At 36.3% G+C, this 15,925-nt stretch overlaps 1 protein-coding gene across 2 annotated transcripts in view; it reads right to left on the bottom strand.

The window, feature by feature from the left end:
* PLXDC2 (plexin domain containing 2) overlaps positions 1-15,925 on the bottom strand; it is a 489,244-nt gene that overhangs the window by 82,127 nt on the left and 391,192 nt on the right. For both annotated transcript variants that reach the window (XM_047740347.1, XM_047740346.1), the window contains 3 exons: positions 14,063-14,123; positions 7,680-7,830; positions 5,803-5,841 (listed from right to left, as the gene is read on the bottom strand). In XM_047740347.1, the coding sequence (XP_047596303.1) occupies positions 5,803-5,841; positions 7,680-7,830; positions 14,063-14,123 (251 nt within the window). The remainder of the gene's footprint in view (positions 1-5,802; positions 5,842-7,679; positions 7,831-14,062; positions 14,124-15,925) is intronic.

Here is a 15,925-nt window from a genome sequence, read left to right on the forward strand (position 1 = left end):
ATGTCAAGATATTTTACAATTTTTAGAAATGGAAAGTGAAAGGTAATCAATAGCCGTCAAAAGGAAATAAGCTTCCCTTTCCTTGCAAGACTGTGATCTATGTGAAAGAAATAGATGAAAAAAAGGCAAGAGAAGGTGGGGGAAAAATGAAAGATATGTTACTTTGATGATTTATGTATTAAAGTAAAAAAACAATTCGACTGAATGATAAATGAAACACCAGACACTTGATCTGTCACTACAGACTAGATAATAAAAACATAACCTTAGAAGTATTCTAGTGAAAAAAAATCAGAATAATGTTCTAATATTTTATCTTTGGGTGAAGAGTCTTGGGTTATGTTCAGAAATAAGAAACTAAACACAGAAGAATCAGAATTTAGACTCGCCATTTCATAGCAGCTCATTCAAAGTAGATCTGTATTTGATCCTGGAAATCAACCACTTTGCAGATTTGTACCTCAGAATTAACTTGATCATGTTCTGCAAACTGAATAATGTAGCTATTCCAGCATCTCTTTGATGGGGACATACCTTCTGACTCCAGAGTGCAGCCTTTCAGAAACCAGGTGTAGCAAAATTCCTAGCAATAAGAAGAAATGACAAGCACAGTGCCACCTGCATAATACATCAATGCTCTCTGGAGTGCTGTTACTTTAAATATTATTAACAATTAAGAACTCATATTCAAATATGTTTTTTAAAAGACACTTCACTTATCAAAAGGAAGAACATTTGGAGGAACCAAGAGCAAATGTAGTTTTGGTACTTTGATCATTCTCAGTCAACACTTTTTTTTTTCTTTTTTTAGGAGATGGGAGAGGGGCAGAAGGAGAGGGAGAGAGAGAATCTTAAGCAGGCTCTATGATCAACGTGGAGCCCCAGTGTGGGGCTCTGTCTCACAACCTTGAGCTCATGACCGGAGCCGAAATCAAGAGTTGGACGCTTAAATGACTCAGCCACCCAGGTGCCCCTAAGTCAACACATTTTATTTTTTTAAGGTTTTATTTATATATTTGACAAAAGAGAGACAGGGAAAGAGGGAACACAAGCAGGGGGAGTGGGAGAGGGAGAAGGAGGTCTCCTGCTGAGCAAGGAGACCCATGGGGGCCTCAATCCCACGACCCCGAGATCAGGACCTGAGCTGAAGGCAGATGTTTAATGACTGAGCCACCCAGGTGCTCCCAGTCATAACATTTTAAATAATAAAATCAAATCAAGGATTTTAGATGTTAAAATAATTTTAACATCTGCACTGCAGCAGAATGGTACAATTCATTTTGCACAACTGAGTTGAATCTGGTTGAAGATTTTACTTCTTAATTAAAGGACCCTGCCATTGATTCAACTTGCAAACTTCCTTCAGCTCTGGATATAATTTTATCCGGGTCTAATCCTGAAGACATTTACGTTTCCATTTAGGTGGTATCATCTGGAAGCAACCTAATCAAATGCCAAAGAAGGCATTTAATAGTTTGACCTACTATAATATATAGCTAGGTCATTCCTTAGAAATGTAACTCCTCTAGTAAGCTTTTGCCAGGATTTGAAAACCCAAAGAAGATGTGATTTTACATGCTTATAACCACTATTCACAGAAATATATACATTTAAAAAACACAGTCTAGAAACCCTTTCATGGTGAATTAAACCTGAATTTCTAGAGAAACCAAGAAGGCTGAAAGAATTTTAAATTAGATTTTGAACATAAACACAGAGTTGCCCTGTAGTTTGGAGAACACCTGCTCATGATTGAGACCACTGCTGAGTTCCACAGGAGAATCAACGTGTCGTGATTTTCATAGAAAGGATAAAATGGAAACTACTGCATCAGTACATGGGAAAAGAAAATTTCATTTCCAAACACTTAGAAGTATCGTCAGCTGTTATAGAAAAGGAAATATAGTAGGAATAAGTAAAATCCTTTATGGGGCCATTTTCCACTTGAAGTTTGATTGTAGGAGCTCTGTATTGTAAGAAAACAGTAATACTGAGAGATTGTCCGGACTTGGAATCTGTATTAAGGAATTTGTATTATTAAATAGAAACACACCCCAGGTCTGCCCATACTAGTCAGATAACCTAACCTTTCTGTACCTTCATTTCCTCAGCTATAAAATGAGAATAATAACAGGACCAACTCACAGGGGTGACGCCTGGATTAAATGAGGTAACTACACATGACAGCATTTAGAAAGGTCTCAGGAACATAGTAAACACTCAGCACAGATATTCTTTCTTCTTTTTCTTTTTCTCCTTTACATCTTTCTCCTTTACATCTTCCTCCAACTATTCAGAGATAGCTGTACAGATGGAGGTAAAATTCTACCTTTATATTGGCTTTTCTGAGTCTTTGTATTCCACCATTCACCATCAATCAACATTATACGTCACTGAAGGGGTCTGTACCCAGTAGATATCATTCTCTTTGTTTAGATTTTTTCAAATTCTTGTCTCCAAATTGTTCATAGGTCTTAGAGTTTCCATTCAACCCTTAAGGTGAATAAAACTTCCCCAACCCAAAAACTATCCTGAAACTTCCAGAAGTTCTACCTAGTCCTACTCTAAAAGTGGCAGGAACCTCAAATCACAATTGAAGATTCATCAAGAGTGATTTAGCAGACTGTAACTCAGTTTGGGTCCTGTGAAGGAGAAGCCCTGTTGTGTGCCTTTGGTGTCCAGCTGCTCAGAAGTATTTTCTACTTTCATATCAAAGATGAAGGAAAATGTCCTGGAAAGTAATGTATAATCATGCCAGCTGTAGATTCCACAATAAAATCAACTCTTTTAACCCAAAGCAATGTCCCAGAAAGACTCAGAAGCAAGGTAACCCAATATCTAAAGGCAGCATCATTAGCTTCTAGCTACATATTGACTATTTTGAAAAATGTCACCCTCTTTTTCAGGAATGTAGAGGCCTCTAAATTAAAATGCTTTTAGAAACAGCCAATTAAATGGAATTAAATAAAGAAATAGAATGTGCTAAATTTCTTTGCAACAATACACACACAGTGTATTTAGAAATACACAGCAATTTAGAAAAATTTATTAGTTTGCTTTTAAAAAAATTATCAATAAATGTGAGAAAATGTTTACATTAGGTAACCTTTTTCATTATTAGCCCCATCTTGCAAAAATCTTTACCTGGATGGGGAAGGGGAGAACAGTTCTGAATTTTGTTTTCAACATGTTTAATCAACTAATCAAGTTAGATTTAAACTGATAATCTTTCCTGCATCTTCAAATTCCATGAGATAAAAAACAATGAAAGCATGCTATCTTAATGAAGATATTATAAAAAATAATGTGTAATTTCCCTTAAGTACTGTTTTGAAGGAATATTTATCTTAATACTGGTCAGGTTGGTCTGCTCTAACTGTAGTTTTAGAAAAAGTGCTTTATAAACAACTCTAGGCATGAAAAGAGTTCCTGTATTTAGACACAGTTAAAGTGTGATATTTTGGAATTCTGGGGGACATCATCTGAAAATCCAACAGTCAACTTTTCTAGTATAACAAAAAAGAAAAAAATGTCTTCCATTTACATCAGGAATTTACTTCACTTGATTTCTCAACTTCATAAGGCAGTTTTATGCACTGCATTAAGAAAATTTTCAATGTTTTCAGATTCCTTGCTGCACTAAACAAAACTAAGGATTTTCTTTGGGATAACTGGTAATATTCTGGGGAACTATTTCCCAAAGTGCATTTCACAAAACATTCAGTTCATGAGATACAACGTACAGAAAAGTTTTATGACCAAATCATGGAGAAATGCCCAACACTAATTCTTTATTTCCAACTTGAAATTTCTTTAGAATAAGTGAAAAAAGTCAATCAGGAAAAGGCAATTATCATATGATCTCTCTAATATGAGGAATTTGAGAGGCAGGGTGGGGAGTTGTAGTGGGTAGGGAGGGAAAAATATGAAACAAGATGGGACCAGGGATGGAGATAAACCATAAGGACTCAATCTCAGGACACAAACTGAGGGTTCCTGAGGGATTGAGGAGGAGGGATAGAGAGGTTGGGTTATGGACATCGGGGAGGGTATGTACTACGGTCAGTGTTATGAATTGTGTAAGCCTGATGATCCACAGACCTGTACCCTTGAAGTAAATAATACATTATATATTAATTAAAAAAAATACATGCTTCTCGAAAGCAGAGAATTTGGCAACATCTTGTTCACTTATCATGGCCCCAAGCCTGTAACAGTGCCCTGCACTTAGGCATTCAGCAGGAATTAATGAATAAGCAAATGAATATAACAGCTTTGAACAGCTCTCTAGCAAAGAAACCTCTTTTAATTTTCTTTCATCCAGAGTATCTCATACCTATTTAATCATAGTAATCTTTTTTTTTTTTCTGTTAGCATTATGGAATATTTATTCTAAATATTTAGAATATTAAAAAAAGAGAGAAAGAGAAAAGAAAGCATAGAAATGAAACCACTACCCATATTAAGAATTAAGTATAACAAATACAACAGAAGCCTCTTGGGGAGCCCTCCTCCATTTCATAAGGTAACACCAACTTTAAGACTTATGTTCACATGAAACTAAGTAGCATCCTGCTCTGAGAAGTTCTGAACTGGGGAATTGTTATTACCCCTTCCAGTGCTATGATTTTAACTTATTTCTAGCTTGTATATATGTTGCAAATGGTCATCTGTAAAGCTATCTGCTCACATTGTTAATATATTAACAAGAAAAGAATGAATGAAATAAAACACTATGATACAAACCAAAGACAATGGATAATTGATGTTAATAATGATTACGTGAAGAGGCTAATAAGCAGCTTATCTTTCAAATTGATTGATATGAAATTTAATGATGCTACAATATATACCTTATCATACAGTCAGCCTAAGAAAACATCAAAGTATTTGTTACTTAACGTCCACTGAGTAATTTAGATACTATTCCCTACAGTTGCTAAAAGAAAAAAAAAATCCCTAACAAGGTACATATTGGATTTTGACTTACAAAATCAGCTGAGGCTGCAAAAGTAAAGATCCAAGTCACAGGGTGGCCCCATTTACGTAAGAGAAGCTGCTAAGAGAAACACCTCCCCTTCTTGAGCTGAATAAACAGTTACTGAAAAAAAAAATCTCTTTTATCAAGCGCCAGGAAACTGACAGAGAAGCACATATGAGCTAACACAGTTTAATAAAAAAAGAACTATTTTTTAAAATGTAGGCAATATCTTTCACAGTCTTAATTTCGGTAAAAATTTCTTCCAAATTTTCAAGGACCATTATAGATATTGCTAAATTTTCTTAGGAAAATGTGAAGTATGAAACTACCGAGATGTTCTTTTTGCATGTCTAATTTTTGTCCCTAGCTTCACCTAAAACATAAAAGGCCTATAAAGTATATTTCCGTATTGGTCTGTTTCTCAATTTTATTTATAGAGAATGTTGAATAGTCAAATTAGAGGGGGGAAAAAAAAACCCATTTGAACCCAATACCTCCACCATGTAGACACTCAATATACAAGTAAGCCAAAGAATAGCACGAAAAGAAGAAAAAGATCTGTGGATAAATTTTCACTTTATAATTGCTCATTGGTGTCCTGTAGTTTTATAGGCAAACACGTGGATTAGAATTTCATTCCACTATTGAAACCATTTCAATTTTCAAGCCAATCAATAAATTCTTCCCATGTTAAATACCAACAGAGATTGAAATATAACTTCACTCTATACTAGAAGCCCACAAATCCTTTCTCATATTTAAATGAATGAAATGAATTAGTATCTAAAGGTATTTAAAAAAGAAAAAATATCAATTCCTACCTCCATTATCTTTTAGATGCAGTGCTATCTTGGTATCATCTGGAAGAGAAATTCAAAGTTATTGTAACCAAAAAAATTTTAATGGTGCATAAATCTGATGACCAATAGTCTACCAATGCCTTAATTATAACATGAATAGATTTCAAAATCTTATTCAGTGAATTTCTTAGTGCAATGAGAGCAAAGTGCTAGTTTACACAGGTAATACTAAAATTTCTTACTAAGATTTTAAGATCAAAACTTCAGTAAAACATAAGATTCTTAAGATCTTGAGAAAATTACAGTTATAATTTTAACTTAAAGTTCACTTATTTTTAATCTTTGACAATGACTTATTGTAACTAGACTCTATAGTGATGGCCTTCATTATTCATTTAAAAATATCAGGAAATTCTAAAATATTTATGGATTTAACTTCAAAGGTTAGGCGCTTATCCACTGCTAATAAATACGACCAAAATCATAAATGAAAAGATCTTGCCCATAATGAACAAAATAAACAAATAAACATGCCTTTTTTTTCTTGTTTAAGTGGTTATATTTTATTCTAAATCATAGGATTCAAATTGAAGTAGTATTTTCATGGGGTAGGATTCAGGAACTATAAATTATTTCACAGGCTATATAACAACCCCAAATAAGATAGATTAAAATACAACATTGGCTTTAAAAGCAATAAAATGTATTTAGCAGCTGTCCTCATCTCATTTTATAACTTTAGTTAACTTTTTTTAAAGGATTTATTTATTTATTTTAGAGCAAGAGAGAGCTTGAATGAGGGGAGGGGCAGAGGGACAGGGAGAGAGACTCTCCAGCAGACTCCACACTGAGCACAGAGCCTGACTTGGGGCTTGATCCCACCACTCCGAGATCATGACCTGAGCCGAAATCAAGAATTAGATGCTCAACCGACTGAGCCATCCGGGTGCGCCTCGAGTTAACCTTTATTATCCAATTAAATTTCAATTAAAAGCAAAAGTTTCAAGTTTAATTTATTATTCAAAAGAAAGCAAGGTTGATGACTATAAATAAGTAAGATCATTTTTCCCCCCAAAGCTCACTCTTGGCCAATTAGTCTCACTCTTGGCCATTAGTCCCTAGTGGTACCATTCAGAATATATGGTTCTATTTTAGCTGATATACTTTCTTCCCCCAATGAGTTGTGCCCATGCATCAATATTTTCTAGTATTTTTGTCTTCTCTGGCAGAAGAAATGTTTTTCAAGACACAGTGCCTCTCTATAGATTATAGAGCAACAGATTTTATTGTCTGTATTTAGGTAGATATTAGAACAGCATATAAGTAGCATTATCTATTTTCTCTATATGCCTTTTGCCTTTCTCTCCTGTGACCAAAATACTGAATTCAGGTACCACAAAATTTAGCAATATAAAAGCAAGTCTGTATTTCCTTTTTAGGGAGCACAGGTAGCCAGGATATTATAAAAAGCTAAATCTTAATAAAAGTCACCGTACATTAAAAGAATATTAACACATCTTTTTAGTCCATAATAATTTTGTCTTTTCCCCTTCAGAAATCCTTTAGAAGTCCAGTTGGCCAAAGGATAACTTTCCCTCTAGAGAGCTACTCCAGTTCATGTCAACACAGTGACTTTCCCTTCCTTAAGAAAAAAGGCAAGGGGCACCTGGGTAGCTCAGTTGGTTAAGCGACTGCCTTCGGCTCAGGTCATGATCCTGGAGTCCCAGAATAGAGTCCCACATTTGAGCTCCCTGCTCGACAGGGAGTCTGCTTCTCCTGCTGACATTTCTCCACTCATGCTTGCTTGCTCTATTTCTCTCTCTCTCTCTCAAATAAATAAATAAAATCCTTAAAAAAAACCACACTTTTAAGAAAAAAGGCAGGAATATTGAGAGTACCTTCAGTGGGCAGGCTGGTGGGCAGCTGGGATGTCACTGCTCTTCTGGTGGTTGTTAGGACCCTGAATTTTGTGGTTGTTGCTTGCACAGTTGTGGTGGTTTGAGAAGAACTTTCCATTGGCTCTGTGTTCTCACACATCTTCTCCTTGGACTAACAAGAGAAAAAATGGGAAAACAATTTAAGAGAGATCGTATGTGCATTTTAAAAAATTACATGAAAGAAGCTGAGCTGTGAAGCACAAATCACTCTCAGATCAAGATGAGGAATCAGTTATTTTTGTACAGGATAATATTTGTAGATTATAGTAATTTACAAAATATACAAAATAGATGAGAAATAAAGTGGGATATTAGTAAAGCATTTTCACCTTTAGATATTCAGATTTCATCATTTCTGTGGTTAACCTTTCATACTACTTTTTATCTTGCCCTAAATCTTAGAGTGATTTATAAAAGACATAATGTCAAAAGGGAGAAGTTCATACAAGAAGAAAAACGTGTGCAAAAAGATAAAATTTAAAACATGGTTAGATATGTGGAGAAAGAACGCATTTCAAACCGGTAATGCTAAATTCTAAATATTTGGTAAAATGCTCCATATTACTTTATTGTTTCAGAAACAATCCACCACAGGTTGAAAGAATATTTAAAATTTTTGTTTTCTTTTATGAAATATTCAAAACCACCCGAGCAAAAGATTGAATGACCCTTCTATAATCCCTTAGCCTATTTCTCCTTAGCACAGCTAGATTTTCAAAGACACCAGGAAAAGATGCATATTTTATTTTTTATTTACAGCCCACAAATATAAATCCTCTGACCTTCACCAGCAACAATCTCCAACATCCAAACTTTTATGGTTTAAAAGCTGGTGTTTCTCCCCACCTCTCTGCTCTTCAAAGGACCCCATCCCTCTGGTAGGTCTTAGAAAATAACTAGTATGCACTTGGGAGGTACTCATCTCACTTCTGAAAATTATTATTAAGTAAATTTCTTTCTTAAACTTCTCTTGTCATTCACAAAGTACAATGCACTTATTACTAGTTCAGCAAGAACTCCTGAGATGGCTTCCTTTCTCATTAATGGAATATGATACAAGTTTCTTCCCCACTTCAACTCCCAATATCCTATGGGAATAAAGGTAAAGGATCCCACATTTTCTCAGCCCAGTGGTCTAATGATCTTGCTGACTCTATGTCAGGTACCACCCTTCCCCCCAACCCCCCAGCCTGGACCTCACAGGCAGTTGGAGATGCTTTTGTTCTGAGATCACAGATCCAGTTGTCCTCTTTTCAGTCTTTCCAAGAATCTTTTCACTCAGATTCTGTTTCTCCTTTGATGACACTGAAAACCCAAGGAAAATGATTTTCTCCCTTCAACCCCCTTTCCCCACTTCAACCTCTCTTTCCAAATCCTTCATCTTGCCCTGTTTTGTTTTTCTGCCTTTTAAGAAAATCCCCAAAACCAAATGGAGTAAAAACAACAACAAACAAACCAAAAAACCCACCTGCCTTCTCCCTGCCTGTAACAAAGCTAGAAGAAGCTGGAGGACAATCACACATCCCAGGCTTGGAACTCCATAGGGTTACCACCTGTGGGCGGCCTCAGTGGGCTTTCTGAGCTGCTTGGCAACACTGTCCTGTTTGCTGGTCTCCTCTCCCACCATCCTCCATATCAGCTGCAAACCCTCTCCACTCTACTGAAAACTCTAATCCCATAATGCCTCTCCCAATCTTACCCCGTGGGCTCACCTTTTATTTCCTTGATAAGAGTCATCAGCAAGATTTCTCTGCATTTCTTTACAAATCAGGATTCATGCTTGAATCTGTATGGACCTATCCCTCTTTCTTTCTGTAATCATGGAGGGAGCCCAGTATTTATAGATACTCTCTCAACCTCTACTTTGGCCCAACTCAGCCCACTTTGTCAGGTTTTTGTGAACTTGCTCATTTAATACCATTCTTTCTCTTCAAAATGTTTTCAATCTCAGGTTTTCCACTGTTTTGTTCCCGTTAGCACTTAAACACACTCAAGCATGTCCAATCTTATTTTAAACACTCAGTCCTCCCTCTTCTCCTCAGTCCTCCTTCTTCTCCTCAAAGCTTTCTGACATTCCCCTACTTTTCCTTCCATTCATACTTCCAGAGATAGGTCTGCCCTGGTCTTCACAGACTCCCACTTTCCCTACTTAGGAAAATCTTGTTGTTATCCAATACAAGTTAATTGAAATTTCTTATGCTGGTGGTTCTAATACCTCCTTATGCACAAAATCATCTATATTCTTCACATCTCACAGCATGGGGCCCAGCTAGCTGTGCACTCCCTAGTTTTGGCTTCTATGACACATACTCGCACCAATTTTCTGATAGCTTTTTACAACTCCTTTTTATTTCTATCTCTCTGTTATGTGTTGGTAGTTCTTATAGATCTCTCTTGACTAATCTTTTTGCTATATGCATTCTCACCAGCAATTTCCACCATACCCGTGATTTCAATTCACATGTTTATGTTGATTTACATAAATCGATACCAACAATACACATCTCTCTCTTGGATTTCTGACCCAAATACTCATCTATTGACTTAACTTATGCATGTGGCTGTCACAGACATCTCAAACTCAATAAATCTCCAATGGAACTCATCGCAAATTATTCTCCTCCTGTGTTTTTATTGTCAAAGACCAGTATTAGCAAATACCTGAATGTTTAACCTAACATCCTGGAGTTGTTTAGCTTACAGCAGTAACGGCAGATTAAAGACTCTAAATGGGCCTCCTTCTGCAAAACCAAGTAGCTTCTGGATAAAATTTGAATTTTAAAGCATTACTAGGATTTGCAGGAAGGAGAGAAAATTTCCAAGGGTACCTTTCTATTGTCTCTCCCCCAAAACAAAACAAAGCTAAAGCTGTAGACTATGGAGTAGGAGTCATATGCATTAAGCAAAGGAAAAATGCAGGATTTGCCCAGAGGGCAAGAAATGTTAAAAATCAATATTGCTTCAAGGAACTCAAGCCTGTGCCAGCAGTAGATGGGGGAGATAAATTTATACCTCTCCTCTCCATACTAAATAGGGACATATGGTGTCCCCTAAAATTCTCAGGTTCTCTTCATCAAACATTCTTTGGTGGAAAGTACCATCTATTTAGGTCCTTGGGGTTCCCATGGAATAGGATAAAATAAAAATGCAATTCTAATTAAAGGACACAATAAAAACACAAAAAGAAAAAAAAAAACACACTGACAAAGTCAGCAAAAACAATGAACAACATATTTAAACTACCAAAATCTTTAGATACTGTGATCATCTAATATAAGATGCACAAAAATTTATATATGAAATATTTAAAGAAATGAAAGGCAAAACTTAAAAATGAACTAGTAACGTAGACTACAAAAATGTCTTGGCAGATTTAATAAAGTATAAAATTTAAATTTCAGAAATGAAAAATATATTTTTTGAAATTATTACTTCAATGGATATGTTAAACAGTGCATTAAACAAGATGAAGACATGGGGCGCCTGGGTGGCTCAGCAGGTTAAAGCCTCTGCCTTCGGCTCAGGTCATGATCCCAGGGTTCTAGGATAGAGCCCCACATCGGGCTCTCTGCTCGGCAGGGAGCCTGCTTCCTCCTCTCTCTCTGCTTGCCTCTCTACCTACTTGCGATCTCTGTCTGTCAAAGAAATAAATAAATAATCTTAAAAAAAAAAAAAAAAACAAGATGAAGACAGAATTAATAAACTGGCAAATTGATCCGAAGAAATTTCCCAGGATGCAACACAGGGAAATAAGAAGATAGATGATATAAAAGAGGCCTGTCATGGTCCTCATTTCCATTCAGCCACTTACCTACTAATCCTTCCCTCACCCTCTGTGTTCACCACTACTCTACCCACTGATGCAGCCCAGATCGCCAACATCTTTGGCCTGGGTTATAACCATAGTCTACTTCTTGGGTTCTTGCTTCATAACCTATTATTCACCCATAGCCTGGGTGATTCTTCCAAAGGCCCTGATTAAAAGCCTTTCCCTTGCCTTTATTACTTTTTAATTGAGGAATGATATATATACATAGCAGTAAATTAATTTCAGATGTATGACATAATGATTTGATATTTCTGTACATTGCAAAATGATCACCACCGTAAGTCTACCTTACATCTGTCACCAAACGTAATTGCAAAAAGTTATTTTTGTTGTTGTGATGAGAATTTTTAAGATTTACTTTCAGCAGTTTTCAAATATGTAACACATTATTCTTAAGTACAGTCACCATGCTGTACATTAAATCCTCAGGACTTATTTATTTTATAACTGGAAGTTTGTACCTTTTGAGCCTCTTCTGTAGTTTCACCCACCCCAACCACCCATCTGTTCTCTATCTATGAATTTGGGTTTTGCTTTTTGTGTTTTGTTTTGCTTAGATTCCACATATAAGTGAAATCATACAGTATTGTCTTTTCTGTCTGACATATTTTACTAAGCATAATGCCCTCAAGACCCATCCATATTGTGACAACTGGAAAGATTTCCTTCTTTATAGGACTAAATAATGTTCATTGTGTGTGTGTGTGTGTGTGAGTGTGTACATTCATCCATATACACATTTTCTTTATCCATTCAACCATCAATGGACACTTAGGATATTTCCTTATCTTGGCTGTTGTGAGTCATGCTGCAATGAACATGGGGGTGCTGTTATCTTTTTGAGTGCGTATTTCATTTTCATTGGCTAAATACCTGGAAGTGGAACTGTGGGATCATATGGTAGTTTGATTTTTAATTTTCTGAGGAAACTCCATTCTTCCCTTGTCTTTAGGATGAAGCCCAAACTCTTTCAACTTTTCATGTTTGGGACTTTTTTAGCCCACCAGTCTCAGTTCTCACCACTCCTCTCCTCAGCTCCAGTTACCCTTTCAGGCATCATCTCAGATATCTTCTCCTCAAGCAAACCTTCCCTTATGCTACTTAACCAGACCACATCCTTACCATTACTCTCTGCCATGTCCTTCTCTATATGCTTCAGTGGTCTATCCACCTGCTGAACACACTTCTTCCATTTTTATGCTTTCGGTGCTTAGAATAGTACATAGTAAGTGCTCATATTAGGATCTGCACTTATGGAGAAAATTTATCTCACAGGATAGGAAAAGAAAATTTAACCCTACTTTTAGGCACAGAAGATGGACTGGAGTTGGTGACTTTATTGTATTAGAAAGATATAAATGCTCACCGTAAAGCCATTAATATTGACAACTTAATTAAAAAATTAAAAGGAAACACTGAATATTGAAGATACTTGACTTTGAACTCCTTGGGAATAGGGGTAATTAAAAAAAATTATAATTTCAGTGCTCGGCACGTTCCACAGAACATGGTAAATTCTCCACAGATAAATTTAGGAGGGTTTAAAATATAATGGCTTCTTTATTTCCTTGGCTCTTGGTGGGCAAGAAAATTAAGATGTCTGAATTACACTCTTGATCTTTACACAATATAGCTATTCAATTTCAACATTTTCATTGAAGTAAATGTGATTACATGAAAGAAACATCAATCGGAAAACACAACCACATTTCCAGCAGTATATTTTCATTTTGAATGATGTTGTTCCATAAGTGAAGTGAAATAGATTAGTGTATATCACTATAATCCCCCAAATGAATGTCAAAAAGTTGATTAAAGCTGCACAGTCAATTCTGCACTTAAAATTCAAGTAAATTCTCAATGATGTTTTCCTCAAGATATTTACAGGACATCATAAATAAAAACTTAATTTTAAAGAAAGGTTCTAATAACAATTGGTCTCCCACTAGTTTTAAAGAGAGCACTTTGACATGATTTGCTTTTGCTAAATGAGAAAACTTGCATCACTATCTCCATCACGTTTGTCTCGGGGTTACTGTTTCCTTTTATACCATTTCTGACCGATTTTACATCAATTTGCTGCAAGTAGTCTCTTCATCCATACTGTTGGTTTTGTTACTTGAGCTAAAGAGATGAACAATGGTTTCCGAGATCTTAAAAAGCAGCAAGTGTTTAAGAGAGCTACCTTTGGCTTATAAGATTTGGATTCTGGTTCTATTTCCTAGCCATACATCTAACTCTGCTACCCTTGTTGCCCCCATCCCCACCACCTCCCCTCTCCCCTCCCTCTTCTCCTCTTGATAATATGGGGCAATAACACCTCCCAGGTCTAAGGAAGGCTATGAGACTAAATCGAGATAATACGGGTAAAGAGTTAAGCCCAATATGTGGCACATATTAAGGGCTCGATAATTCCTGGATATTTTTGTTAAATTAGATGCCATGTTCATTAAGATGTAGCAACTCTATATGACAGCTTGGCCCCAGGAATCTTGTCATGAGAAAGCATGTGTACCTCTTCAGGGCATCCACTGTCCACCCAGTCCTGCCGATGGCGATCGAATCCACTGGAACATCTTCAGAGAGGACACATTGCAGTTCAGAAAAGGAAGTAATGGGGTGCACAAGGGGCAGGGCAGGGGGGAAGAAATGAAAAGAAAAAGATTGGTAAGTAGTTCATTCTCAAATTTTCAGTTTAGCACAACATAAACTTTCTTTTATAGAACAGTTAACCAGAGCAGCAGTGAAATATTTACAGTGTGGTGAGTAACAGCTCACTCCTTAGGTAGTCATGCTATTAGGATCACTCATGGCCACAGATTACTCCACTGATGCCCTCTACACCATGCAGAACACCTGGGTCCCCAAGACCCAGGCCAGTTGTTATTCTATGAAGTTGGTTTTCTTTTTACTCATACATTTTCTTTTTCATTACCAAAACAAATGGATATAGACAAAGATTTTGCAGGTATCTTTTTTTAGGATTTCAGAGCTCTTTGTTTTCCTTAATTTTTTTTTAAGACCCATAGTCACTCAAACTCTCTATTGTGCAGGAAAGGGTTAACTCAGAAGGTTTGAGGTGTTCAAACTCTCCCATTTCAAAGAAGGAACTGATCCTTTTCTGTCTGCCTGTAGATAACCTCCAAGCCCTTGGGATATCTCACCGATAAGATTGACTTTGTGTATCTTGGGTGTTGGGCTATGCAAGATAGTTTATGCTAATAATATGCTTTATGCTGAATGGCTGTTTTTATGCACCTGGATACTGGGGCCATACTGTATCAGTTTGACCTCTTGGAGGGACTGGGGACTAGAGATGAGAATACTCATAGAGAAATTCATCCCTATCTGACTGCCCCTCAATAAAAACCCTGGACACAAAAAGCATGAGTAGGCTTCCTTGGTTGGCGACACTTGGTGTGTTTTCTCAAATTGCTGTTGGGGACGTAAGTGCTGTCTCTACAACTCTACTGGGAGAAGACAATTGGAAGCTTGTGCCTAGTTTCTTATGGACTCTACCTTACGTATTTTTCATTTTACTGATTTTTAATCTGTATCCTTTTGCTGTAACAAATGGCCACCTTGAGTTTAACAGCTTTTTAGAGTTCTGTAGTCCTTATAGTGAATCAGTGAATCCAAATGTGTGCTCGTAAACTCCTAACATCAGTTATGCCTATGTTATCTCTAAATGGTCGAAATCAACAAACACTGGCTTAATAAGATTTTGTTTAGTCCTACTCTCTTCCTTTATTGGAATAATTTTCTGCCCTCTTTATCTAACCAGCTATATGGTCCATTTATATTTTTAAGACCCAGAAATTACTACCTAAAGTCCATTTTGATAAAGCTTCATAACTGCTCTGATCACATCTTATTTTACTATTTAACTTTCCCTTTTATATAAAACTTCACGTGCATATGTCTTATTTACCAAACTTGATTGTGAACATTTAAAACAAATTTTTTATAAGATTTTATTTGAGAGAGAGAGAGAGAGAGCACGAGCAGCGGGGAGAAGCAGAGGGAGAGGGCAAAGCAGGCTCCCTGCTGAGCAGGGGCCCTGACATGGGGCTCAATCCCAGGACCCCGGGATCATGAACCAGGCTGAAGGCAGGCGCTCAATCAACTGAGCCATACAGGTGCCCTGATTATGAACATTTTAAAGTTAGGACTGGATCATATAAAATCATACCTAACACATGATCTAACATATGATTTCTTTTTCATATTAGAAATTCAAAATATTTTTACTATTCTGTTAAAATTAAGGATTTACATAACCCCTGAATTTTAATATCTAAGTATATATTTATATATGATATACAAATCCATATTTATGAATATTAATATAGATATTATATATTTTTCAAAATTCATG

Source organism: Lutra lutra, chromosome 8 (assembly GCF_902655055.1).
Source record: "Lutra lutra chromosome 8, mLutLut1.2, whole genome shotgun sequence".
Taxonomy (NCBI): domain Eukaryota; kingdom Metazoa; phylum Chordata; class Mammalia; order Carnivora; family Mustelidae; genus Lutra; species Lutra lutra.